The sequence below is a fragment of the Coregonus clupeaformis genome, chromosome 11, assembly GCF_020615455.1.
Source record: "Coregonus clupeaformis isolate EN_2021a chromosome 11, ASM2061545v1, whole genome shotgun sequence".
NCBI lineage: Eukaryota > Metazoa > Chordata > Actinopteri > Salmoniformes > Salmonidae > Coregonus > Coregonus clupeaformis.
Window position 1 is genome coordinate 4,356,831 of NC_059202.1, and position 26,653 is coordinate 4,383,483.

Consider the following 26,653-nt stretch of genomic DNA (forward strand, 5'->3'; position numbering starts at 1 on the left):
TTTCCTATTCATTTTGCTATATTTCCTATTCAAACTAATTTCATGTATGTTTTCATGGAAAACAAGGACATTTCTAAGTGACCCCAAACTTTTGAACGGTAGTGTATATGTGAGCATAAACAGACACACACAGATCACACAGACATACAGAGCACGAATGTATGCACACAGTCTTGACACCAGAACCACAGGGCTGCGGGCAGTGTGTGTTAGTGTTGAACCCTGCAACAACCCTCCACAGCCCTCCTCCAACACCCAGCCCCCATGTCAAATAATCTCAGGAGGAGATGGAGGAATCAGCATGCCTAGCCTGTCCTCTTTTGTGTTCCTGTCCAGTCGTATGTGGGCAATGGTCATCACTAAGTCCTTAGAGCCTATGGTCCTCTGTGGTGAAACTAACACAGGAAACAATGCTAGAATACTGAAGACCTGGAGGTAAAACTCCAGTGGAATACAGAGCACTGTGGCCTGAGCTCCAAGATGTCACTGATCTTTTACTGTTATTGGTGTTCATTAATGCTTATTAACTGTTCATAAAGTGTTCATAAATATTAATGAAGCATTGGGTGACATATGTAGGTGCTCTCTGGCTGACAATACTTTACGTTTCATGTGGTGTTGTGATGTGTTTACTGGTGTAAACAGTATCCATCATTTTCATTTATTGGCATTTTCCAGTGATAGTATAACATACCAGACACAATGTAATAAAATGCATAATTTATTGGCAATGTTCTGTTGGTAAGAATTTAGTAGTGCTCTAAGACAATAAAATATTTGGAAAGGACAACTGTTGTTCGGCAGTTTAGAGCACTTAAGCCATGTATATTTGGCTTTGTATAGGCACATATTTGTGGCCACAGAATAACAGTGACGTGGGTTTGTTTCTCTGCCTCCATGGAGACTGTCTTTATGGGTCTGCTCCTGCTGCTTGTTGCAGATGGTGTGTAAAGGCTCTGAATCGTACACACACACACCCACACACATCTCAACAGCACACTAGCCATACACCACTCAGAAACACAGCGTGTGCCACATCTCCATAATACATCCACATCTCAGCAGCATATCCACCCTATCCACATCTACTGCTAGAGTGGATGTTAAGTGAACAATGAGTCAGGAGCTTGGCAACAGGAAGCCGGCAAGTAAACACCATCTGAGTCAAATTCACTCAATCAAACAGGTAAAAATTTTATTAAGCTCCTGTATCACGCCAGGATCTGAGTGCTGTATTTGTGTGTGTGCATGCTGCATACATACCACAACATTTCTGGGTCATTGGTGCACAACATTTCTGGTGGATTGCTGTTAAAACCAGACCTGAGTTCAAATACATGTGTATTTGATTATTTGTTATTTAAATACTTATTTTCTGTGTATTTGCGTATTTTCTAATAATGTGGCCCGAATCAACTACTTCTATTGGAAGTATTTGAAACCATTTTCAAATCATTTCCTATTAATAGCCTACTACTTGAAAGTATTTTCAAATAAACCCAGCTGTATGCCTGGGTTAAATGCAAGGGAGTGTATTTGAGTCAGTGTATTTGAGCATTTTCAAATACTTTCCAAGTGTATTTCCAAATACATTTCATTATAAAACGGGTTGTTTGGATCCAGAATGCTGATTGGTTGATAGCAGGGAGTTATTCACAACAATCTCCCTGGGTAATGCCTGTTAACAGTTCTATTTAAATTATGAATGCGCATCAACTGTCCCACAGTCCAGCTAGGCAATTCATAAAATTAATCTCCACTGGAAAATAGCGTCTAGACCAGGGGTGTCAAACGTCCGGCCCGCGGGCCAGATCAGGCCCGCAAACGGGTTTAATCCGGCCCGCGAGATGATTTTGTAAAGTATAAAAATTAGCTGCAATTTTTCAATAAAAGAAACTGCTGTTCCAATTGTATCCACTGGATGGCGCAATAGCAATTGTGTTAAGCAAGCAAACTGTTTATACCGGGGCAGAGCAAATAGGTCAAGCAAGTGCAGCCAGTCCGGATGAGCTACTTTGTTTTGCCCGCGATATTTATTACGGCTTCTACTTTTAACATTATGTGGTTTGGCACCCTCATTGCCCCAATATGTCTCTGTCAAAAAAGAGAAAAGTGGACGCAGAGTGCAGAGTGTTCCAAGAAAAATTGTCATCCTTCTATTTATTCACGGAATTGAATGGGAAAGCTGTATGTTTGGTGTGTTCACAGCATGTTGCAGTGCTGAAAGAATATAACCTTCGTCGCCACTATGTGAGTCTTCATGCCGACAAATATGACAACTTTCAAGGACAGCGGAGAAGAGAGAAGGTGAATGAACTGTTGGTGGGTCTGAAGAAACAGCAGTCTGTGTTTACTCACAGCCGAGACATCAGTGACGCTGCAGTGAAAGCTAGCTACCTCATTGCTAATGAAATCGCAGTGGCTTCAAAACCATTTAGTGAGGGTGAATTTGTAAAAACATGCATGATGAAGGCAGCAGAGATTGTGTGCCCTGAAAAGCACCAGGCTTTTGCAAATATCAGCCTGACAAGAAACACAGTTGCAGACAGGATTTCCGATCTTTCAGTGGATTTGGACAGCCAGTTGAAGCAAAAAGTAAAGTCATTTATTGCGTTTTCGGTTGCAATTGATTAAAGCACGGACATTACAGATGTTGCACAACTGGCCATTTTCATCCGCGGAGTTGATGACACATTGACCGTCACCGAGGAGTTCGTGGAGTTGGTGCCGATGACAGATACAACGACAGCAGCTGATATTTTCACTGCACTCGCCGGCGCGCTGGACAGGGTCGGAGTGGACTGGTCCCGCGCTGTCAGCCTGGCTACAGATGGTGCGCCCTCAATTATCGGGAAAAAAAGCAGGCGTTGTGACAAAGTTCAGAGAGAAAGTGCAATCTGCAAATGGAGGACGTGATTTTTGGACTTTTCACTGTATTTTGCACCAGGAGTCTTTGTGTTGCAAGTCATTAAAGATGGATAACGTCATGAATAAAACAAAGCTGCGCTCAAGGCTCACGCACAAGCACTTGAATCACATCCTGAAGTTGGCTGCCACTCAGGATGTGACGCCTGATATTGATGCGCTGGTGAAAGCTAAAAGATGCCAGGTATCAGGAGTCAAATAAACTATGCAACCCCACTTAAAGTGCTGCATGAGACACCCTGATATAGTTCTGTGATCTGTGATATACTTCTGTGAATAACTGAGGCATTGTGTGTTTGTGTGTTGTTTGTCCTCAGAATTTCAAATAACTTGAGGTGTTTTATGATTAATAGTGATGTTGTGCTTTTGGACACACTGTCCTCAGGCTCCAGCTTTATGTTTATATGTTTTTATGTTGTTGTGCTATTGTTTTTATTTGATTTTATTTGATTTGTATATTTAACCTATTCTTGACTCTGTGGTTCTTGCACTTGTTTGGGGAACAGGATTTCATTATTTGTATCTACATTTCTGCCTGAGAAATGACACCCTGATATAGTTCTGTGATCTGTGAAACAGTTATGTGAATCACTGAGGCATTGTATGTTTGTGTGTTCTTTTTCTTTAGAATTTTCAAATAAACTTCAGGTGTTTTATGATTAATAGTGATGTTGTGCTTGTACTATTTTGGACACACTGTCCTCAGGCTCCAGCTTTATGTTTTATGTTGATAGTATTAAAACAAAGAAAACAATCTGAAGTTGTTGTTTTTAAGTTATATATACCGTGATTTTACCGGTCCGGCCCACTTGGGAATAGATTTTCCTCCATGTGGCCCCTGAGCTAAAATGAGTTTGACACCCCTGGTCTAGACATTATTTCTCCATGATTTTAACCTAGCATTTGGTTTGCAACATTGGGGTTTGTCTAAACCTTGCTGCCTGCCTCTCCGTACCTGTGCAACAATGTTGCTGTTTTTTTGTTGCGATCTCCACTGTCCCATTTAGAGAATGAACGCGTCAGGACGAGATTGACAGCTTCTCTGAGCCAGGCAAATTCATTTATCAAGATCATTATTATGGATATATCCAAAGAAATAGCAATAAAAACAAAGGTAAAACACGCTAACATACAATTACATCAGCAGCTGAAATGACAGCAAACAATGTGCATTTTTGTTTAAGTTGGCTAGCTAGCAAAGCAGAAGTAGCCAGCGTGCATGGTAACCTTTTTGCTTAGAGCAGACGACCAGCCCGCTTTGCTAACAACCATGCCAATAGAATCCAATTTGGCTAACTTCAGAATCTCAGAACTAACAACTGGCTTTTGCCCAGACTATATTGTACGGTAGAAGGATGAAATAAAATGAATTTACTCATTAAAATAAAGTTTTAATGAAAATATGTCGTTAATCTTTTACATTTTGTTGCCAACCATTTTATAAAAGCAACAAGGCATTCGAACCCGGGAATTTTCGTGAATAACACGCTCCTAAGGGCTTAGAGCCTATGGTCCTCTGTGGTGAAACTAACACAGGAAACAATGCTAGAATACTGAAGACCTGGAGGTAAAACTCCAGTGGAATACAGAGCACTGTGACCTGAGCTCCAAGATGTCACTGATCTCATGCCATTTTGCTTAAATATTCAACTACTTGTCTTTTTAAGTAAAAAATGTCTTGAAAGTAATTAAAATACCCTAAATAGTATTTGAACCCATGTCTGGTTAAACTCACTCTATATACTGTATTGGGCAGTATTTATCCACTGATAATTCCAAATATAATTGATGGCACCTTGGTAGCAGCCTAGACAAATTTGTACATATTTTGTTGTTTTAAAGACTATATTTTTTTCATTGGTTTTGGAACCAACAGTTTTGTTTTTGATAACAATTCGTTTTTATTGCATATATCTGGTGGTTCTGAGCCACGGATTTGCAGATTGACTGACAGGGGAACTCTTTTAATGAATATGCCTTGCGACTGTGATATATAGGCCGAGACAATAAGAAGACACAGTGGCAGAATAAATTCAACCACACCTTTGTTTTACCACAAAACTGGATATCAACCTCTGTTCAGTGAAGTCAACAAAGCATATGACCTACAGCATGGTCAAGCAAGTTAATGTTTCCGACATTTTCGGACCACTAAACCACTAATTTCTTCGACCTCATGGCTTGGTTTTTGCTCTGACATGCACTGTCAACTGTGGGACCTTATATAGACAGGTGTGTGCCTTTCCAAATCATATCCAATCAATTGAATTTACCACAGGTTGACTCCAATAAAGTTGTAGAAATATCTCAAGGATGATCAATGGAACAGGATGCACCTGAGCTCAATATCGAGTCTCATAGCAAAGGGTTTGAATACTTATGTAAATAAGGTATTTCAGTTTTTCTCATTGTGGCGTATTGTGTGTAGAATAATTTTTGTAATTTTTTTAATCCATTTTAGAATAAGGCTGTACCGTAACTAAATGTGGAAACAGTCAAGAGGTCTGAATACTTTTCGAATGCACTGTACTTATGAAATGAGTAAAACAGTATGTAAACATTATTAAAGTGACCAGTGTTCCATTATTAAATGACAAGTGATTACATGTCTATGTAAATAGGGCAGCACCCTCTAAGGTGCAGGGTTGAGTAACCGGGTGGTTGCCAGCTAGTGACAGTGACTAAGTTCAGGGCAGGGTACTGGGTGGAGGCCGGCTAGTGATGGCTATTTAACAGTCTGATGGCCTAGAGATAGAAGCTGTTTTTCAGTCTCTCGGTCCCAGCTTTGATGCATCTGACCTCGCCTTCTGGATGATAGCAGGGTGAACAGGCCGTGGCTCGGGTGGTTGATGTCCTTGATGATCTTTTTGGCCTTCCTGTGACATCGGCTGCTGTAGGTATCCTCGAGGGCAGGCAGTGTGCCCCCGGTGATGCGTTGGGCAGACCGCACCACCCTCTGGAGAGCCCTGCGGTTGCGGGCCGTGCATTTGCCATACCAGGCAGTGATACAGCCCAACAGGATGCTCTCAATTATGCATCTGTAAATGTTTGTGAGGGTTTTAGGGGCCAAGCCAAATTTCTTCAGCCTCCTGAGGTTGAAGAGGTGTTGTTGCGCCTTCACCACACTGTCTGTGTGGGTGGACCATTTCAGATTGTCAGTGATGTGTACGCCGAGGAACTTGAAGCTTTCCACCTTCTCTACTGCGGCCCTGTCGATGTGGATGGGGGTGTGTTCCCTCTGCTGTCTCCTGAAGTCCACGATCAGCTCCTTCATTTTGTTGACGTTGAGGGAGAGGTTATTATCCTGGCACCACTCCGCCAGGGCCCTCACCTCCTCCCTGCAAGATGTCTCGGAATTGTTGGTAATCAGACCTACTACTGTTGTGTCGTCTGCAAACTTGATAATTGAGTTGGAGGCGAGGGTGAACAGGGAGTACAGGAGGGGCTGAGCACGCACCCTTGTGGGGGCCCTGTTTTGAGGATCAGCATAGTAGAGGTGTTGTTTCCTACCTTCACCACCTGGGGGCGGCCCGTCAGGAAGTCCAGGACCCAGTTGCACAGGGCGGGGTCCAGACCCAGGGCCCCGAGCTTAATGATGAGCTTGGAGGGTACTATGGTGCTGGCTGACTTGTAGTCAATGAACAGCATTCTTACATACAGTGGGGAGAACAAGTATTTGATACACTGCCAATTTTGCAGGTTTTCTTACTTATAAAGCATGTAGAGGTCTGTAATTTTTATCATAGGTACACTTCAACTGTGAGAGACGGAATCTAAAACAAAAATCCAGAAAATCACATTGTATGATTTTTAAGTAATAATTTGCATTTTATTGCATGACATAAGTATTTGATACATCAGAAAAGCAGAACTGAATATTTGGTACAGAAACCTTTGTTTGCAATTACAGAGATCATATGTTTCCTGTAGGTCTTGACCAGGTTTGCACACACTGCAGCAGGGATTTTGGCCCACTCCTCCATACAGGCCTTCTCCAGATCCTTCAGGTTTCGGGACTGTCGCTGGGCAATACGGACTTTCAGCTCCCTCTAAAGATTTTCTATTGGTATTGAGCTTGTCTACTTTATTGTCCAGGGACTGAACATTAGTGAGTAATACTGTGTACTAGGAAGCGGTGGATGGTGTGCACGCCCCCTGAGTCGGACTAGAAGTCCACTCCAAATACCTCTTCTCCGCCGGCAGCGTCTTGGAGCAGCCTCTGGGATAAGTTCAATTGCCTTGGGGGGTATGAACAAACGATCTAATTCGGGAAAGTCGTATTTCTGGTCGGAATGCTGGTGAATTACCGCCGCTCTGATATCCAAAAGTTATTTTGGGCTGTATGTAATAACACAAAAAACGTTCTGGGCTAGTAATGTAAGAAACATTCTTCCGCTCCCTGGCTGAGAATAGAGAGAAATATGATGGCTCCCATTGCCCTGGATGAAGTGGTGTTTATTGATCTATCTCTTAAAAAAATGTAAACTAGGCTTTGGCCGAAACATTTTTATTTGGCGCAAAATTGAAAAACTATGCAACTGGAAAACGAAATGGCATGCCCAGGCTCCAATATTTAAAAATAATGCCTTCCGATCGGGATGGCGGCCCTTCACAATGCCCCAATGGTCCAAATTTGGTATCCGTATCCATGGCGATACATTGGATAGTAATGGTTTGAAAGAGCATTTATATCTGAAAGATCTGAAAGAAGCATTTATATTACCAGGTAATTATTTTATTTATTTAGGTCAGCTATTCTGGTTTATGGAGTTCCATGGGAAACCCAGCTGTCGAATCATCCAATGATGGAATTTGAAAACAGATTATCTGGTCTCCCGAAAGGACTAATCTCTGCAATATATAAACAACTATTGGAAAGCTCATACTCTGAGCTAGCCATAAAATAAGTATGGCCCACAGATCTAAATGTAAATTAATCATCCTTCAACTGGACCATATTATGGAAAAATATGATCTTGGTGTCCCATAATCCGAACCATCAATTTATTAATATCAAGTTTGTTCACAGACTTGATCTAATACCCAAGAAACGTTTTATAATGAAATTGGCCCCAACATTCCTTCATATGATGTGGGAGTGCCCTGCAGTTAAAGGCTTTTGGGACAAAGTTACAAAACTGTAAATATTCAATGCTCCCCAACCATTATGTTAATTAATGATGATAGCCCCTTGAATCTCTCAATCAATCAGAGAAGATTACTGCTGGCAGGCAGCATGGTTTCCAGGTCCTGCAAAAACATTTTTGGCTCTAAGATGGCAACCACCTCACTCTCTCCTATTTAACAAGTAGGTACAGTTACTATTACAAGAAGTTATAACATTAGAATTATCGACAGCAAGAATGAGTGGTGCTAGTCAAAGAACAATTGATGCCTGGACAAATATACTTGACTATGTAAAGAACAATCTCAGCTAAAGCCCCACACATACAAACCAATTATATATATTTATTTCGACTTTTGTTACTTTCTTGGCTTTCAGGCCCACAGGGAAGGGGTGGTACGATGGGGGAAGCGGGGTGTTCTTGTCGTTGTGGGGGAGGGCGGGGGGCGGGGGGATTGGGTTTAATGTAATGGTGTCAGCAGGCTTCAGTTCGGCTGGCGCTTAGAACCGAACGAGAGTGCTTGCATACTCCCTTAAAAGACCTTCGCTTGAAAAACGAGAGAAAAGCGGCAATAATACTGTTTGTCTATTTTGAGAGGCTGTAGCCACTTCCTTAAAATAGTCCGAATTAATTTAAGATAACTCAAGAAATATGTCATTCATTTTGAAGTTTTTGCATAGGACTCAGCCACACAATTTTAATTCTAACTAAGATGTTTGGTGCAGTATTTCTCAAGTGAAAAAATGTGCTTGAAAACGATTAGTCTCTCGTTGAATGACAACAAATACTTCATTGAAGAATCCCTATTGTTGACCAATCACCGACGAAGGGGCGTAGACTTCGGCTACCGACTTCGGCTACCGACTTCGGCTACCGACTTCGGCTACCGACTTCGGCTACCGACTTCGGCTTGCCTCGAGAAAAATGTTGGTGTACGAACAGCCGGAAAAATGGTTTGGGGAGCCTTTTTTGTTTATTTTCCACACCCTTCTGTCCATCTCCAACTGTTTGAACAGCATGCTAGCCTGTCCACTTTGTTCAGATGCTGAAATCAAGTGGCCTACCTTATTTCTCAGAATGAGGACGAGTTGCCAATTCCTTATATAAATGTTTTTTATGCTTATTGCACATTTATAAAACACAGACTAGACAGCTAGTATAACAGTCTTGGCTAAAATGCTGCTAGAGGTACGTGGTGAGCATTCATTTTCCAGAATCAATGTTCATTAACACTCCCATTTGAGTAGTGTCTGCTCTGCGCCTAATTTGAAGAATTGAGACATAAAATGGGTATTGTTAGAAAAGTTAACTTCTCCACTATTACAGTAAAAAATAATGTCTCAATGTGTTTCTGTGTCCTTATGATAGATTATGTTGGACCAAACCTCAAATGCAAATAGTGAGTTGAAACCACTTGTCAGAGAGAAAGAAGGCATCTCTCATCTTTGTTGTTGTGAGTGGCAGGGGGAGGGGCTTGATATGTGTGTGGAAACATTTACATTATAGTCATTTAGCAGACGCTCTTATCCAGAGCGACTTACAGTTAGTGCATACATTTTCATATTGGCCCCCCGTGGGAAACGAACCCACAACCCTGCCGTTGCAAGCGCCATGCTCTACCAACTGAGCTACAGGGGACTACATACAGAGAGGATCGCGTTTCTATGGGCTTACTTTGGACCTAAGCTTGTCGCCTGCCTTCCCGCCTTTGGGACAATGACTCCCATTGTTAGGGGAGAGACATGAGCATCTCATCATTATATACAGTGCCTTCGGAAAGTATTCAGACACCTTGACTTTTTCCACATTTTGTTACGTTACAGCCTTATTCTAAAATGAAATGGTTTCTACAACTTGATTGGAGTCCACCTGTGGTAAATTCAATTGATTGGACATGATTTGGAAAGGCACACACCTGTCTATATAAGGTCCCACAGTTGACAGTACATGTCAGAGCATAAACCAAGCCATGAGGTCGAAGGAATTGACCGTAGAGCTCCGAGACAGGATTGTGTTGAGGCACAGATCTGGGGAATGGTACCAAAAAATGTCTGCAGCATTGAAGGTCCCCAAGAACACAGTGGCCTCCATCATTCTTAAATGGAAGAAGTTTGGAACCACCAAGACTCTTCCTAGAGCTGGCTGCCCGGCCAAAATGAGCAATCGGGGGAGAAGGGCCTTGGTCAGGGAGGTGACCAAGAACCTGATGGTCACTTTGACAGAGCTCTAGAGTTCCTCTGTGGAGATGGGAGAACCTTCCAGAAGGACAACCATCTCTGCAGCACTCCACCAATCAGGTCTTTATGGTAGAGTGGCCAGACGGAAGCCACTCCTCAGTAAAAAGGCACATGACAGCCCGCTTGCAGTTTGCCAAAAGGCACCTAAAGACTCTCAGACCATGAGAAACAAGATTCTCTGGTCTGATGAAACCAAGATTGAACTCTTTGGCCTGAATGCCAAGTGTCACACTTGGAGTAAACCTGTCACCATCCCTACGGTGAAGCATGGTGGTGGCAGCATCATGCTGTGGGGGGTGTTTTTCAGAAGCAGGGACTGGGAGGATAGTTAGGGGCAAGGCAAAGATGAACAAAGCAAAGTACAGAGAGATCCTTGATGAAACCCTGCTCCAGAGCGCTCAGGACCTCAGACTGGGGCGAAGGTTCACCTTCCAACAGGACAACGACCCTAAGCACACAGCCAAGACAACGCAGGAGTGGCTTCGGGACAAGTCTCTGAATGTCCTTGAGTGGCCCAGCCAGAGCCCGGACTTGAACCCGATCGAACATCTCTGTAGAGACCTGATAATAGCTGTGCAGCAACGCTCCCCATCCAACCTGACAGAGATGGAGAGGATCTGCAGAGAAGAATGGGAGAAACTCCCCAAATACAGGTGTGCCAAGCTTGTAGCGTCATACCCAAGAACACTCGAGGCTGTAATCGCTGCCAAAGGTGCTTCAACAAAGTACTGAGTAAAGGGTCTGATAAAAAAATTGAAAAAACGGTTTTTGCTTTGTCATTATGGGGTATTGTGTGTAGATTGATGAGGGGAAAAAACGATTTAGTCAATTTTAGAATAAGGCTGTAACCTAACAAAATGTAGAAAAAGTCAAGGGGTCTGAATACTTTCCGAAGGCACTGTTCAGATCTCTGGTGTAAATGGGAAGGTGCACACAGCACAGAAGAAGCAAAGGGGACAGACCAAAAAGACAACAAGTGGACATAAACGCTCATAAAAATACAACAAAAATAAACTAGATTCTTGCGACACATGCATTTGGAATATAGCGCAAAAATCATACAATGGAATTAATCAAACTAACTTCATATATCGCCCAGCCTAATTTATTGAGTGAGATTTCTGTGTGTGTGCATGTATGTGTTTGTGTGTGGAGACACTTCTGCACCAAGAGACCACCCAGCAAACTTCAAATGTAGATGTTCCAATGGTCTGCATCAGTGGCTTGTAAGCTGTGCGTGGAAGCCAGAGATGCTAATTGTGTTTATGTTAATTAACGGTAAAATACTGTTAAACCGGCAGGTATTTGCATGACAATTACGGCTGACATAATTTCATGTCTGCCACAGCCCTAGTTCTAGGAACATTCTTGCAACATCAGGCAAATATTTTATACACGACTGGAGACTTTTTGTGTTATGAGAACATCTGACGCGACCTAATGAATGTTCTGGGAACTTTCACAGAACCAATTTTGGTTTTCTGGACAAAAGGTGAGGGCCTGCAGCCTTGCAGTGTGTCATGGTGTAAACAAAGCAAAGGAACCATATTACACTTCCACAGTGCATTGATTTGTGCCTGCTCGCACCACCCCCCTTTGACAATTCCCAGCCAACCAGCCATGTAGGAACACACAGCGTCTGCGACCCAAATGGCAGCCTATTCCCTATATACAGTAGTGCACTACTATTCAACCAGGGCCCATAAGGCTCTGGGTCAAAAGTAGTGCACTATGTAGGGAATTTGGTGCCATTTGGAACACAGGAAGAGCAAACATGGCGGGAGGATGATGAAAGTGACTGGGACCTCCTGACCTCTGACCTCTGTTTGATACATGTGTCACGCTATCATTAGCTGTGAACCCGACGCCCTCGGACGCCATTGGTCAGTTCTGCTCTCAGACACAAACACTTCTACTGTATGTCTAGAGCATCAAAGACAAAGACTATTGGCTGGAAAAAAAATCACTAAGCCTGAACTTGTTTATGGACACATCATCTTTTTTCCTGCAATGCAGTCAGAAAGAGTGCACTAAGATTTTCCTCTTTTAGATTGAAAACATGTTACAGTGGGTTCACAGTAGAATGACAATGGTGACTACATACGAATCCTCGCTGCAGAGGTTTTGCATTGAATTAATTTACAGAATTGAAGACCATAGTCTGGCTGCATTCAAATGGGATGGCTTGATGAGATTTAGGGACCCGGGGTAGGCAAGAGTACAGATTTCATAGCCCAACTCAAAATGATCATCAGGTAGCTTGTCAAAAACTGCTGTAAAACTAAGCAGTTCAGAATAGATCATCTAAGTTTGACTCACTACATAAAATGAGCAGAAAAATTACTTACCAGAAAAAATGTCACTTTGGCACACACGTATACAATGCATCAATATTATGATCTAAACGATGGACACATACACTACCAGTCAAAAGTTGTAGAACACCTACTCCTTCAAGGGTTTTTCTTTATTTTTACTATTGTCTACATTGTAGAATAATAGTGAAGACATCAAAACTATGAAATAACACATATGGAATCATGTAGTAACCAAAAAAGTGTTAAACAAATCAAAATATATTTTATATTTGAGATTCTTCAAATAGCCACCATTTGCCTTGATGACAGCTTTGCACACGCTTGGCATTCTCTCAACCAGCTTCATGAGGTAGTCACCTGGAATGCATTTCAATTAACAGGTGTGCCTTCTTAAAAGTGAAGTTGTGGAATTTATTTCCTTCTTAATGCGTTTGAGCCAATCAGTTGTGTTGTGACAAGGTAGGGGGGTATACAGAAGATAGCCCTATTTGGTAAAGACCAAGTCCATATTATGGCAAGAACAGCTCAAATAAGCAAAGAGAAACGACAGTCCATCATTACTTTAAGACATGAAGGTCAGTCATTACGGAAAATTTCAAGAACTTTGAAAGTTTCTTTAACTGCAGTCGCAAAGACCATCAAGCGCTATGATGAAACTGGCTCTCATGAGGACCGCCACAGGAATGGAAGGCTCAGAGTTACCTATGCTGCAGAGGATAAGTTCACAAGAGGAACACCTATGTGAGAATGCTATTCATTGACTACAGCTCAGCATTCAACACCATAGTGCCCTCAAAGCTCATCACTAAGCTAAGGATCCTGGGACTAAACACCTCCCTCTGCAACTGGATCCTGAATTTCCTGACGGGCCGCCCCCAGGTGGTAAGTGTAGGTAACAACACATCTGCCACACTGATCCTCAACACGGGGGCCCCTCAGGGGTGCGTGCTCAGTCCCCTCCTGTAGTCCCTGTTCACCCATGACTGCATGGCCAGGCACGACTCCAACACCATCATTAAGTTTGCTGACGACACAACAGTGGTAGGCCTGATCACCGACAACGATGAGACAGCCTATAGGGAGGAGATCAGAGACCTGGCCGTGTGGTGCCAGGATAACAACCTCTCCCTCAACATGACCAAGACAAAGGAGATGATTGTGGACTACAGGAAAAAAAAGAGGACTGAGCACGCCCCCATTCTCATCAACGTGGCTGTAGTGGAACAGGTTGAGAGCTTCAAGTTCCTTGGTGTCCACATCACCAACAAACTATCATGGTCCAAACACACCAAGACAGTCGTGAAGAGGGCACGACAAAGCCTATTACCCCTCAGGAGACAGAAAAGATTTGGCATGGGTCCTCAGATCCTCAAAAGATTCTACAGCTGCACCATCGAGAGCATCCTGACTGGTTGCATCACCGCCTGGTATGGCAACTGCTTGGCCTCCGACCGCAAAGCACTACAGAGGGTAGTGCGTATGGCCCAGTACATCACTGGGGCCAAGCTTCCTGCCATCCAGGACCTCTATACCAGGCGGTGTCAGAGGAAGGCCCTCAAAATTGTCAAAGACTCCAGCCACCCTAGTCATAGACTGTTCTCTCTGCTACCGCACGGCAAGCGGTACCGGAGTGCCAAGTCTAGGTCCAAAAGACTTCTCAACAGCTTCTACCCCCAAGCCATAAGACTCCTGAACAGCTAATCATGGCTACCCAGACTATTTGCACTGCCCCACCACCCCATCCTTTTACGCTGCTGCTACTCTGTTAATTATTTATGCATAGTCACTTTAACTCTACCCACATGTACATATTACTTCAACTACCTCAACTAGCCGGTGCCCCCGCACATTGACTCTGCACCGGTACCCCCCTGTATATATAGCCTCCCTACTGTTATTTTATTTTACTTCTGCACTTTTTTTGTTGTTGTTTTATTTTTACTTTTTTGTTAAAAATAAATGCACTGTTGGTTAAGGGCTGTAAGTAAGCATTTCACTGTAATGTCTGCACCTGTTGTATTCGGCGCATGTGGCCAATAAAATTTGATTTGATTTGATTAGCGTTACCAGCCTCAGAAATTGCAGCCCAAATAAATGCTTCACAGAGTTCAAGTAACAGACACATCTCAACATCAACTGTTCAGAGGAGACTGTGTGAATCAGGCCTTCATGGTCGAATTTATGCAAAGAAACCACTACTAAAGGACACCAATAAGAAGAAGAGACTTGCTTGGGCCAAGAAACACGAGCAATGGACATTAGACCAGTGGAAATTTGTCCTTTGGTCTGGAGTCCAAATTGGAGATTTTTGGTGTCTTTGTGAGACGCAGTGTGGGTGAATGGATGATCTCCACATGTGTATTTCCCACTGTAAAGCATGGAGGAGGAGGTGTTATGGTGTGGGGGTGCTTTGCTGGTGACACTGTCTGTGATTTATTTAGAATTCAAGGCACACTTAACCAGCATGTTTACCACAGCATTCAGCAGAGATACGCCATCCCATCTGGTTTGGGCTTAGTGGGACTATCATTTGTTTTTCAACAGGACAAATGACCCAACACACCTCCAGGCTGTGTAAGGGCTATTTTACCAAAAAGGAGTATTATGGAGTGCTGCATCAGATGACCTGGCCTCCACAATCCCCCAACCTCAATCAAATTGAGATGGTTTGGGATGAGTCGGACAGCAGAGCAAAGCAAAAACAGCCAACAAGTGCTCAGCATATTTGGGAACTCCTTCAAGACTGTTGGAAAAGCATTCCAGGTGAAGCCGGTTGAGAGAATGCCAAGAGTGTGCAAAGCTGTCATCAAGGCAAAGGGTTGCTATTTGAAGAATCTCAAATATAAAACATATTTTGATTTGCTTAACAGTTTTTTGGTTACTACATGATTCCATATGTGTTATTTCATAGTTTTGATGTCTTCACTATTATTCTACAATGTAGAAAATAGTAAAAATAAATAAAAACCTATGAATGAGTAGGTGTTCTAAAACCTTTGACCGGCAGTGTAGGTGAAAAGGGCATTTTCCTCATTGACTTACCATTCTGTTGGGGAAGGTGCTGAAGTCCTTTACCATGATCTGTCTGAGCATGTCAGGGTCAGCTACCACCACCACGGGCCTCCGGCCTAGATAGTATCTGGAGAGACAACACACAGGACAGGTTGACATGCCAGACACACTTGTTTGCACGCATACACACACAAAGGCATACACACAGGAGTATGCACACAGCCACACACCCACACACATGCTCGCACACAGCCACACTCCCACACACATGCTCGCACACACACACACACACACACACACACACACACACACACACACACGGCTATGGGGCTAGCATTAATAAATAACAGAACGCCAATCAAAAGTGGTGGTCATCACAGAGGATGTGAGTCCTGGGGAGGAATACACTCAAAGCCACACCCAAACACCTAAGACTTCGACATGAGACTTGTTGAGGAGGCTAATACTGAACGAGAGTCTCACAATGGAAGACCAACACAACCCACTCTAGCTGCCATGGGCTTGACAGACCACAGGATTTAAATTAGCAAAGTCATGGCTTTGTTTGTATCCTACAGTACCACTCTTTATTATTCTAGTCTAGTCCTCTCTGTTAGGATTGCCCCAGTTCACTACAATGTTAGCCAGTAGACACTGACTAACTGGTCAGTCCTATCTCACCATGTTATAGGACATAGGCTATAGGAGATTCTTCACAAGGCTGAGTGGAGGGCTAAGGTAAGGAGAAAATCCTCTCTCACAGGAACTCCATCTTGTTAAGTGCCTTTTTAATGAAAAAAGCGAAAAATATTTATAGATAATTAGACACTGCAGTTTGATAATTGGATATTAAATCTTACAGGCAAATAAGAGATACAATACATCTAGAAATATTGGCGGTTTTAAAAGCTCCTCATTTATTGGAGAGTTGAAGGTTTCCAATCATCAGTAAAATACAGTGATGGCTAAAGGTAGCTAGTATAAATTTGATATTCAGCCCTGAGCGAGGGGCTGTATGGAGAGCCACAGTGGAGCACTGAGACTGTCTGTCAGTATGGATTAAGAGTACCGTGCTCATCCCTGGCTCCCCACAGTCACACGCACGCACGCACACGCACACACACACGCACACACACACACACACACACATACACACACACCCCTCATCAGGGCTCATCAAAAAGCAGACAGCTATTCCTGCTGCTCCTATGGCAGTGTCTCATTCCTACAGCGACACACTAATCCAGCTCAGCCTGTGGCCAATCTCTATTCCTGTTATAGTTGTTATAATACTTATAGCAAAACATGTTGCCTCTGATAGATGCAGGGTGTTTATAGCCATTCAGACTATTACAGAAGCTGAAAGTTATGCCTATTGCCTTGCTCTAAATGTTCAAGCTGCAGCATATGGGTTGATTCCTCTTGCTAATGGCTCCAGACTACTACAACAGCTGTAAATAGTTATATTAACTACAACAATTCCTCTCAACACTTCTAAGCCAGCCTTTTTGGTTGAGGGACTGATGGTATAGTGGGCTTTCAACAGATTCACAAACAACTCCTGGACCCATAAAACAAATAGTCTCAGAGTAGGAGTGCTGATAAAGGATCAGTTTTGCTTTTTAGATCATAATGAATAAGATTATATGGACAGGGGCGACCTGATCCTAGATCAGCACTTATTTTAACATAGGCCATGATCTCTGGATGACACGAAAGGAGGGTAGGCTACAGAAGATGTTGCCCTAGTCTTGTCCCCAGTCGCAAAGCTAATGTTACTCCACATTTACCGGTGTAGCAGGGTTTAAATAGTACGGGGTAATGGTCCAGCAGTATTAGAGGGGGGACTCTGACCCCCTTTTAAAAGAAGGTAATTTAACACTCCATGTGTCACACTGGATGGGTAATGGTTTAGTTATCTGGCCCGGAAGGGAGCTCCATTCCATAGCCTGCATGGGTAACATTATCACCACTCTGGTCTGGCTACTCAGACCAACTAGTCGCTATGCAGGCTCCTCTGTGTGTTAGTGTGTTTCATGACCAATTGGTGGCTATAGTCGCAACATCGTAACTATACAAATGCATATCATTCCATTTTATGTGTTTGTATAGTTACGGTGTAGTTTCACCTGCCATTGTATGGTCCTGCTGTATTTTTTTCTGGTAGATTGTCCATTAGATGTCTTTATATGATCTGTATTTTATGTATTATGTCTGATATAAAAAATTAAGAAACTTTAAAAGATTTCGCTCTAGCACTGAGTGCTTTCTACTTTGATTAGTTGATAGGGGGGCGTTCTGAGACGACTGGTTCAATAAATGTGCCATGAGCCTCTTTCCCCTTTCGTCTGGAATAACTACGTATCGAGCTAGTAGACTACTCTTACTGAAGGCTGTAGTAATGTCTTTTGGCATCTATCCGTGCATTCTGGCTTAAGTTCGCTTTTCCTGTCTTGGCACGAAATCCAGCCATAGCGAACCCAATTTCCCGCGCTCTACTCCTCCAACCTTTTACATACAGAGAAAGAGAAAGTAGTCTATTCCCTTTGATGTGCTCTTAAGAAAGAAATCAGCCTTCCATAAGCAGGCCTGTATAATCAACCCAGAGCTAATCTAGCAGCACATCTAAGTTTGTGGCACTGGCATACGTCTTCCAAGAAGCTTCTTTTTAATCTTATAGTGTTGCTTTTCACTAGCCTGGTCCCAGATCAGTTTGTGCGGTCTTACCAATTCTTACGGTCATTGTCACATCATTGATTGGCAAGACAAGCACAAACAAATCTGGAACCAGCCTAGCTTTTCACTAGCTTCACTGATACTTCTAACACATGTCTAACAGAGGACATGTTAGACACTGGACAAGTCAATAAGAGTGTCCTGTATTACTTTGGTTTGGTGTGACGTAAATGCAGAGAAGTGTCAGTCAGTCACTTACCCACATACTCTCCCATACTTGTGAATCAGGTCCGTGTGAACACCGAAAAAGCCCTGAAAAGAAAGATTAGAAAGAATTAGAAAGGAACCAACTGAGATTTTATATGAGAGGCTTTGGTGACATGCTATCCATTCTGTCTGCTATAATGAAATGCTGTGATTCCCTGTTGGTAGTTGATTGACATTTGCTAAATAAGCACTGTCCATTGTCTTTGCTACTAGTGTAAACTTCACAGCCGCCACAAGAAAAACCCTAGCAGTACAAAGGCGACAGCTGCATTGATTTGTCTGACACGTCTTAACAACCCAAGACTCTTTTACATTACTGTGTCAGAGGCTGAGCTAACAGTGGCACATGACTGACAACTTAATAAAGGGCTAGAACAGTACCCTGAACGACGATCCCTGACCATCTCTACAAGGTACTTGAATTGCAAAGTGTGTGTGTGTTTGCTGAAAAAGCTTCCAGTTGACTTGTTCGCAATCTTCTATAGAACAAAAAAAAAAGCTTGACAGACTGACTGAAAGAAGGAGTTGTGATGACGAAGGTTTCAGTTCTGCTGTGCATTGATCTTCAGTATTGATCTGCTCAAACAGTTCCTGTCTCAAGGCCTGTGTGTGTGTTTTTTGGGTTTAACTATCCTTGTGGGGACATTTCACCGGTCCCCACAGGGAAAAACGCTTAGGGGTTAGGGTTACAATGATGGTTAGGGTTAGAGGTTTGGGTTTAAGGTTAAGGTTAGGGTTAGGTTAAAAGTTAGGGTTAGGGAAAATAGGATTTTGAATGGGAATCAATTGTTTGGTTCCCACAAGGACAGTAAAACAAAAAGGTGTGTGTGTGTGTGTTTGTGTGTGTGTTTGTGTGTGTGTGTGTGAGAGAGAGCTGAACTCATCACAGCTCTATTATACAACAAATCAGCCACTGTGACTTTAGACTAAGAGCATTCACTTCCTTTCACATCGATCTGTGGAATGAATCTATGGTAGGTCTATGGTAATCTATGGTAGGTCTATGGTAATCTATGGTAGGTCTATGGTAATCTATGGAGCGGCGGCCTTAAAAGGCACACTTAATTCAACCACACTTAATAATTGTAGCCTTTTAGATCATAATGAATAAGATTGTGTAGACAGAGGGAACCTGATCCTAGATCAGCACTCTGATTCACTTTATGAATATGGGCCCAGTACAGATGTTTGTTTGTCCCACTGTAGGAGCCCTGTCTTATTTGTTATGAATTAAAATGACCCAACCAGTCGGATGTTGAGCTGTTGGAAAACGTGTTGTGGGGATACTTTCTTAAATCGGCACCAGAACTAAGGGTGAGGGAGTGAGAAGGCAAACACGTCATTATTTTGTTCTCAGTATGGGGTCTCGGCCTCATTTGCATATTTGTATACAATATACTGCCAGTATTGTACTAAAAGCTTACTGGAGAGCTACAAATTTATTTGATGTTTTATCAAAGAATCCCAAAAACAGAATACTTGTCTACTTCAGCATACTCATCCCTATAAGAGATTCCCTGCAGTCATGAATCTGTATTCACATGTGGACCAATGGTTTGACCCTGGCGTGTGTGTGTGCTAAGGTGTTTGTTAAGTCTTTGTCTACTGCAGTATGTATACTTACTGCCTCCATGTCTGTGCACTATATGTATGTTACTCTCGGCACGTGTCGTATGTGCTGCAGCCTCCTGTCCTCTGAGGGGATAAAGGTTTCTTTGTGATGGCTAGCCTGGCTGTGAAGGAGTCCCTGCGTGACAGACAGTGGAGCCGTTAGCCAGGGGATTGATGGGCCTGATGAAATATACAATAGGCCCCAACACACGCCCGTACACACACACACACACACACGCGCTCGCACAAATCTAATAACCCAGGCAGGCCTGCTATCCTCTCCTCTCATCACACAGTGATCTCAGCAGAATGCATCAGAGCGGACATCTGTGCCGCGTCACCTGTCATCCACACACTACGCCTGACAAGTAACAATATCACTGTGGAGAGAGTTAAGCTTTAGAGCCAGGGATATGGTGTCACGTGGACTACTAAATAAATTGTACTATCTGCAGGCACACACAGTGTTATTCCCCTGTCTACGATCCATACTCTGGATCCAAGCTGGATACTCCACCCCTCCATGGGTGCTCAGACGGCCGGAGTGTTCATATACAGTAGAACCCAGCTCAAGACTCTTTCACAGGAGTTTTACCCACATTCAAGAGACTACGATTATGATTAGAGTTGGTAAAAACCTTAGACAGAGCCCTGATACTCTAACTGATTCTGCAGTCTGACTAGTGCAGGTTGAGTGTATTGCTCATGATGACTCCATTGTCCTGCCACTAGATGTCATTGCAGAGCAGAGACAGGGCTGGTGGAGGGTTGGTGAACGGAGCTTTGAGAAAGCTTGTCTACAGAAAGGGTTTCATTGCTTGACCTTCTCATAGATGGCATAAGAATATAAGCGTGAACAATGTACTCATGTGCCGTGCATGTCTGCAGGAGTTAGGAGTAGCACTGGAAACCAGTCAAAAATGATTAGGATACATTTCCCTCAGTATTCAGTGGATCAGGGTATTGGAATGTATGAGCACCATATGAAAGAAATGTCTTACATTCATGACCAAGAACACATACGCTAAAACTGCCTTTCTGTCTCAACTCTTTCTCTGTCTTTCTGCGAGGCAATAGAATCAGAGAAGAACCAGGCTTGAATAGCCTGATTGCCCCCCTGCCCCCCTAACCCCCTTCACCCGCCCTTTGGAGGCAAACCACAGACCGAGAACAATAGGGGAGTCTCAAAGAGGCTTGCATCTCTACATAGAAAAAAAGCTGTGGTGGGCATTCATTCAGTCTTCATGTTTACGAAGAAAACCTCTACACGTAGATCATATGAAAGACAGACAGAGAGAGGGCTCCTCAATCCTCCTCAACCCTTCTGGCTGAACTGAATAGTGGTCCGTTGGCTCACAAAGGGGAACTTGTCTCGTTAAGGTGCTTATAGAAAGCTCTGGGCTCGTTGATATGCAAGGCGAGAGTGGCCCACAGTTTGCCTGCTTTAGAGTTAATTAAGCACCAGGCAGACACCGTTTGGCAGAGTGCCCTGGCTGGTCTACCCCCCTCTCCCCTCCAGGGCCCTGGGATGGCTACAGCCCTGGCATTCCTGCAGTCTGGGCCCCCATGGAGGGGTGGTGGGTACAGAGCACTGGGGTGTGCCCGACAGTGCCCCCTTCGTGGTGCTACACACTGCACCAGTCCAAACTGTCTCCATTCATCTCTCTCTCTCTCTCTCTCTCTACCACTCTCTTTTCCTCTCCTTCTTCACAGTCCCTCCCTCTCCATCTCTCTCTCCCCCAGTCTTTTTATTACTGCCGAGACCGTTGCATAGCAATACCGGACACACAGTGCTGCTTAATGTTCGAACCACAAAGCCGAACCGAGCAGAGCCGGAGAGGAGCCGGTCACCAACAGAGGCAGACTTCATCAAGTCCAGGATACTGTGTGTGTGTGTCAAGCATGCGCAGGACAGACTCCCCCACAGCTCCTGCCACAGACAACTCTTACTTGAGGATTCATCACTGGCGGAGCCAATCAATAGTGTGCAGTCTTGACTCGACAACGCAACACATAACCTTTGGAAGTTTGTCCTATCCAAATTCCTCTTACTACTGCTGCTGGATTAAACACGTCCATTTGTGTTTGGGAACACAGCAGCAAGGCCTTGGGTTACATCTCAAACCCTATTCCCTATATAGTGCACTACTTATGACCATGGCTCTTGTAGGGAATTGGTGCCATTTCGGACAGACCTTTGGTCTAGGGAGAGATAGACATTCCTCTCTCTATCTATTCACTATGCCCACTAATGACTCTGCCCCACTTTGTAGTTCCATTCAGAGAGTCTGCACCGCAGTGTCCTCTGCTTTAGCCTGACCTTGGGAGTCATGGAGAGATGTTGGCCAGGGAAGAGGCTGGACCATGCCATTAAATCTGTGGGGGTTTAGCTCTCAGAGCTCTCAATCTCTTGTAAGCTAGGCCCGGTAATACTAGCTCTCTTTCGCTGGCTAATGTACTGTTGTACTGTGTTGTGTGTTGAGGGGCCAGAGAGGGTGAGGAGATGCCATCTTTGCAGCGGGGCACATGGGGGTGGTGGTGGGTGAACCTCTATATCTGTGGCTTGGGTATCAGAAAGGATCAACCAGCCAGCCAGCAAGCCAGTCAGCCAGATAGAGATAGAGCTCAAGCAGAGTGCTAGGGGGCAGTCAGCCTGCGTGTCACCCTGTCAGCCAGCTAGCCAGCCAGCCAGGGATAGAGCTCAACCAGAGGAGTGTGGGGGTGGGGAGCAGTCAGCCTGCGTGTCACCCTGTCAGCCAGCTAGCCAGCCAGGGATAGAGCTCAACCAGAGGAGTGTGGGGGTGGGGAGCAGTCAGCCTGCATGTCACCCTGTCAGCCAGCTAGCCAGCCAGCCAGGGATAGAGCTCAACCAGAGGAGTGTGGGGGTGGGGGGCAGTCAGCCTGCGTGTCACCCTGTCAGCCAGCTAGCCAGCCAGCCAGGGATAGAGCTCAACCAGAGGAGTGTGGGGGTGGGGAGCAGTCAGCCTGCGTGTCACCCTGTCAGCCAGCTAGCCAGCCAGCCAGGGATAGAGCTCAACCAGAGGAGTGTGGGGGTGGGGAGCAGTCAGCCTGCGTGTCACCCTGTCAGCCAGCTAGCCAGCCAGGGATAGAGCTCAACCAGAGGAGTGTGGGGGTGGGGGGCAGTCAGCCTGCATGTCACCCTGTCAGCCAGCTAGCCAGCCAGCCAGGGATATAGCTCAACCAGAGGAGTGTGGGGTGGTGGGGAGCAGTCAGCCTGCGTGTCACCCTGTCAGCCAGCTAGCCAGCCACGGGATAGAGCTCAACCAGAGGAGTGTGGGGGTGGGGGCAGTCAGCCTGCGTGTCACCCTGTCAGCCAGCTAGCCAGCCAGGGATAGAGTGGGGGGTGGGGGGGACCCATGTCACCCTGTCAGCCAGCTAGCCAGCCAGGGATATAGCTCAACCAGAGGAGTGTGGGGGTGGGGAGCAGTCAGCCTGCATGTCACCCTGTCAGCCAGCTAGCCAGCCAGCCAGGGATAGAGCTCAACCAGAGGAGTGTGGGGGTGGGGAGCAGTCAGCCTGCATGTCACCCTGTCAGCCAGCCAGCCAGCCAGGGATAGAGCTCAACCAGAGGAGTGTGGGGGTGGGGAGCAGTCAGCCTGTGTGTCAGCTAGTGATGGGGGGAAAAATCGATACAGTTACATATTACGCTATTATTTTAGGACGATATTATATCGATATTTGACTCCAGGTATCGATTTGTAAAACAAATAAAATAAATGTTGCTACTGTTTGCGTTATACAGTGCCTACGGAAAGTATTCAGACCCCTTGACTTTTTCCACATTTTGTTACGTTACATCCTTATTCTAAAATTGATTAAATAAAAACAATTCCTCAGCCATCTACACACAATACCCCACAATGACAAAGTGAAAACAGGTTTTTAGAAATATTTGCAAATTTATAAAAATTAAGAAACAGAAATACGTTATTTACATAAGTATTCATGAGACTCTTAATTGAGCTCAGGTGCATACGGTTTCCATTGATAATCCTTGAGATGTTTCTACAACTTGATTTGGTGTCCACCTGTGGTAAATTCAATTGATTGGACATGATTTGGAAAGGCCCGGACAAACTTAGCAATCAGGGGAGAAGGGCCTTGGTCAGGGAGGTGACCAAGAACCCGATGGTCACTCTGACAGAGCTCTAGAGTTCCTCTCCCCGAGATGGGAGAACCTTCCAGAAGGACAACCATCTCTGCAGCACTCCACCAATCAGGCCTTTATGGTAGAGTGGCCAGACGTAAGCCACTCCTCAGTGAAAGGCACATGACAGCCCGCTTGGAGTTTGCCAAAAGGCACCTAAAGGACTCTCAGACCATGAGAAACAAGATTATTTGGTCTGATGAAACCAAGATTGAACTCTTTGGCCTGAATACCAAGCGTCACATCTGGAGGAAACCTGACACCATCCCTACGGTGAAGCATGGTAGTGGCAGCATCATGCTGTGGGGATGTTTTTCAGCGGCAGGGACTGGGAGACTAGTCAGGATAGAGGCAAAGATGAATGGAGCAAAGTACAGAGAGATCCTTGATGAAAACCTGCTCCAGAGCGCTCAGGAACTCAGCCAGAGCCCGGACTTGAACCCGATCGAACATCTCTGGCGATGACCTGAAAATAGCTGTGCAGCAACACTCCCCATCCAACCTGACAGAGCTTGAGAGGATCTGCAGAGAAGAATGGGAGAAACTCCCCAAATACAGGTGTGCCAAGCTTGTAGCTTCATACCCAAGAAGACTCAAATCGCTGCCAAAGGTGCTTCAGTAAAGTACTGAGTAAAGGGTCTGAATACTTATGTAAATGTAATATTTAAGTTTAGCAAATTAGCAAACATTTCTAAAAACCTGTTTTTGCTTTGTCATTATGGGGTATTGTGTGTAGATTGATGAGGGAAAACAACTATTTAATACATTTTAAAATAAGGATGTAACATAACAAAATGTGGAAAGAGTCAAGGGATCTGAATACTTTCCGAATGCACTGTAGCTATAGCTTTAGCTATTTTTCATCCTATATCTTGGTCTCCATCTTTTACATTTATATTTTAGTCATTTAGCAGATGCTCTTATCCGGAGCGACTTACAGGAGCAATTAAGGTTAAGTGCCTTGATCGATTTTTCTCCTAGTCTGCTCTGGGATTCGAACAAGCGACCTTTCGGTTACTGGCCCAACGCTCTTAACCACTAGACTTTTTAAATAGTGAGCCAACATGTTTTCAGCAGTTTTATTTCCCTGACTAATCAAAACTCGCTTTCTCATGCTCTCTCTTGTCTCAGACATACAGTATCGAATCGCAATACATATAGAATCGTGAGAATCGCAATACATATCGTGTCAGCCTGTCTGCCCAGCCCATCTCAGAGCTCCTCCAGAAAGACCCAGCTGCCCCAGCCCTGTGTCTGTCTGACTCACCCCCTCCTGGCTCTCTCTCCACTGGGCTAGCACTCTGGGTGACAGGTCTGCCACCCCTGGAGCTTCTGCTGGGCACTGACTGTGTGGGGGTCACTTGCACTGGTACAGAAGTCAGTGTCGTGGTGAAAACGGACTAAATTTGCACATCATATGTGCTGGCTGTGTTGGATACAGGGATGTCACGCCAGTGAAACACAAACGTGCATGCATCCACATATCGTATGATCACACACACACACACACACACACACACACACACACACACTTACACACACACACACACATACAAAGAAACACACTTTCTTGTTATTGTGTTTGGCTGTGAGTGTGGCTTTCAGATGTGGGTCAGATGATTGTGTCTGCTGATCTGAGTCTCAGCACTCACACACACACTATGGCAGCAGCAGCTTCAGCATCTCCCCTGCTTCACCTGGGGAGTCTGCCCAGCCCCAGACACACAGTGAAATTATGCAAGGTACTGAAGGCAGAGCTGCATGCATACTTAACCACCTCAGCCCTTAGCCTGCCAGGCTGCCACTGCAGTTCAGCTGAGAAGGACACTCTAAGAGCACTGGCTATTGTGTAAGAGGCTACGGAGCACTAGGTTCTACTTAAGTCAAGCTTTTAAAAGCTTAAATCACTGTATCTCAGATATATTCATCGAAGAGAGACCATGCAACAGTCAGTGCATATTTGAGACACCAGCCTACAGAGCATTCATTCCCAATTCTATGTCAATGATGGCAGAATAAGACAAAAAGGCAAAGTAGGAAGAAGAGGGATAAAAGAGAGAGAGGAAGCAAGAGAGAGAGACAGAGAGAGAGGAAGCCAGAGAGAGAGACAAAGGGAGAGAGGAAGCCAGAGAGAGAGACAGAGAGAGGAAGCCAGAGAGAGAGAGCGAGAGAGAGGAAGCCAGAGAGAGAGAGAGGAAGCCATAGAGAGAGACAAAGAGAGAGAGGAAGCCAGAGAGAGAGACAAAGCCAGAGAGAGAGACAGAGAGAGAGGAAGCAGAGAGAGAGACAAAGAGAGAGGAAGCCAGAGAGGGA

General features: G+C 44.5%; 1 protein-coding gene across 1 annotated transcript in view; it reads right to left on the reverse strand.

Moving 5' to 3' along the window:
• LOC121576974 (thromboxane-A synthase) overlaps positions 1–26,653 on the reverse strand; it is a 111,540-nt gene that overhangs the window by 52,513 nt on the left and 32,374 nt on the right. The window contains exons 4-5 of the mRNA XM_041890623.1: positions 18,554–18,606; positions 15,649–15,745 (exon numbers count right to left, since the gene is read on the reverse strand). Of these exons, the coding sequence (XP_041746557.1) occupies positions 15,649–15,745; positions 18,554–18,606 (150 nt within the window). The remainder of the gene's footprint in view (positions 1–15,648; positions 15,746–18,553; positions 18,607–26,653) is intronic.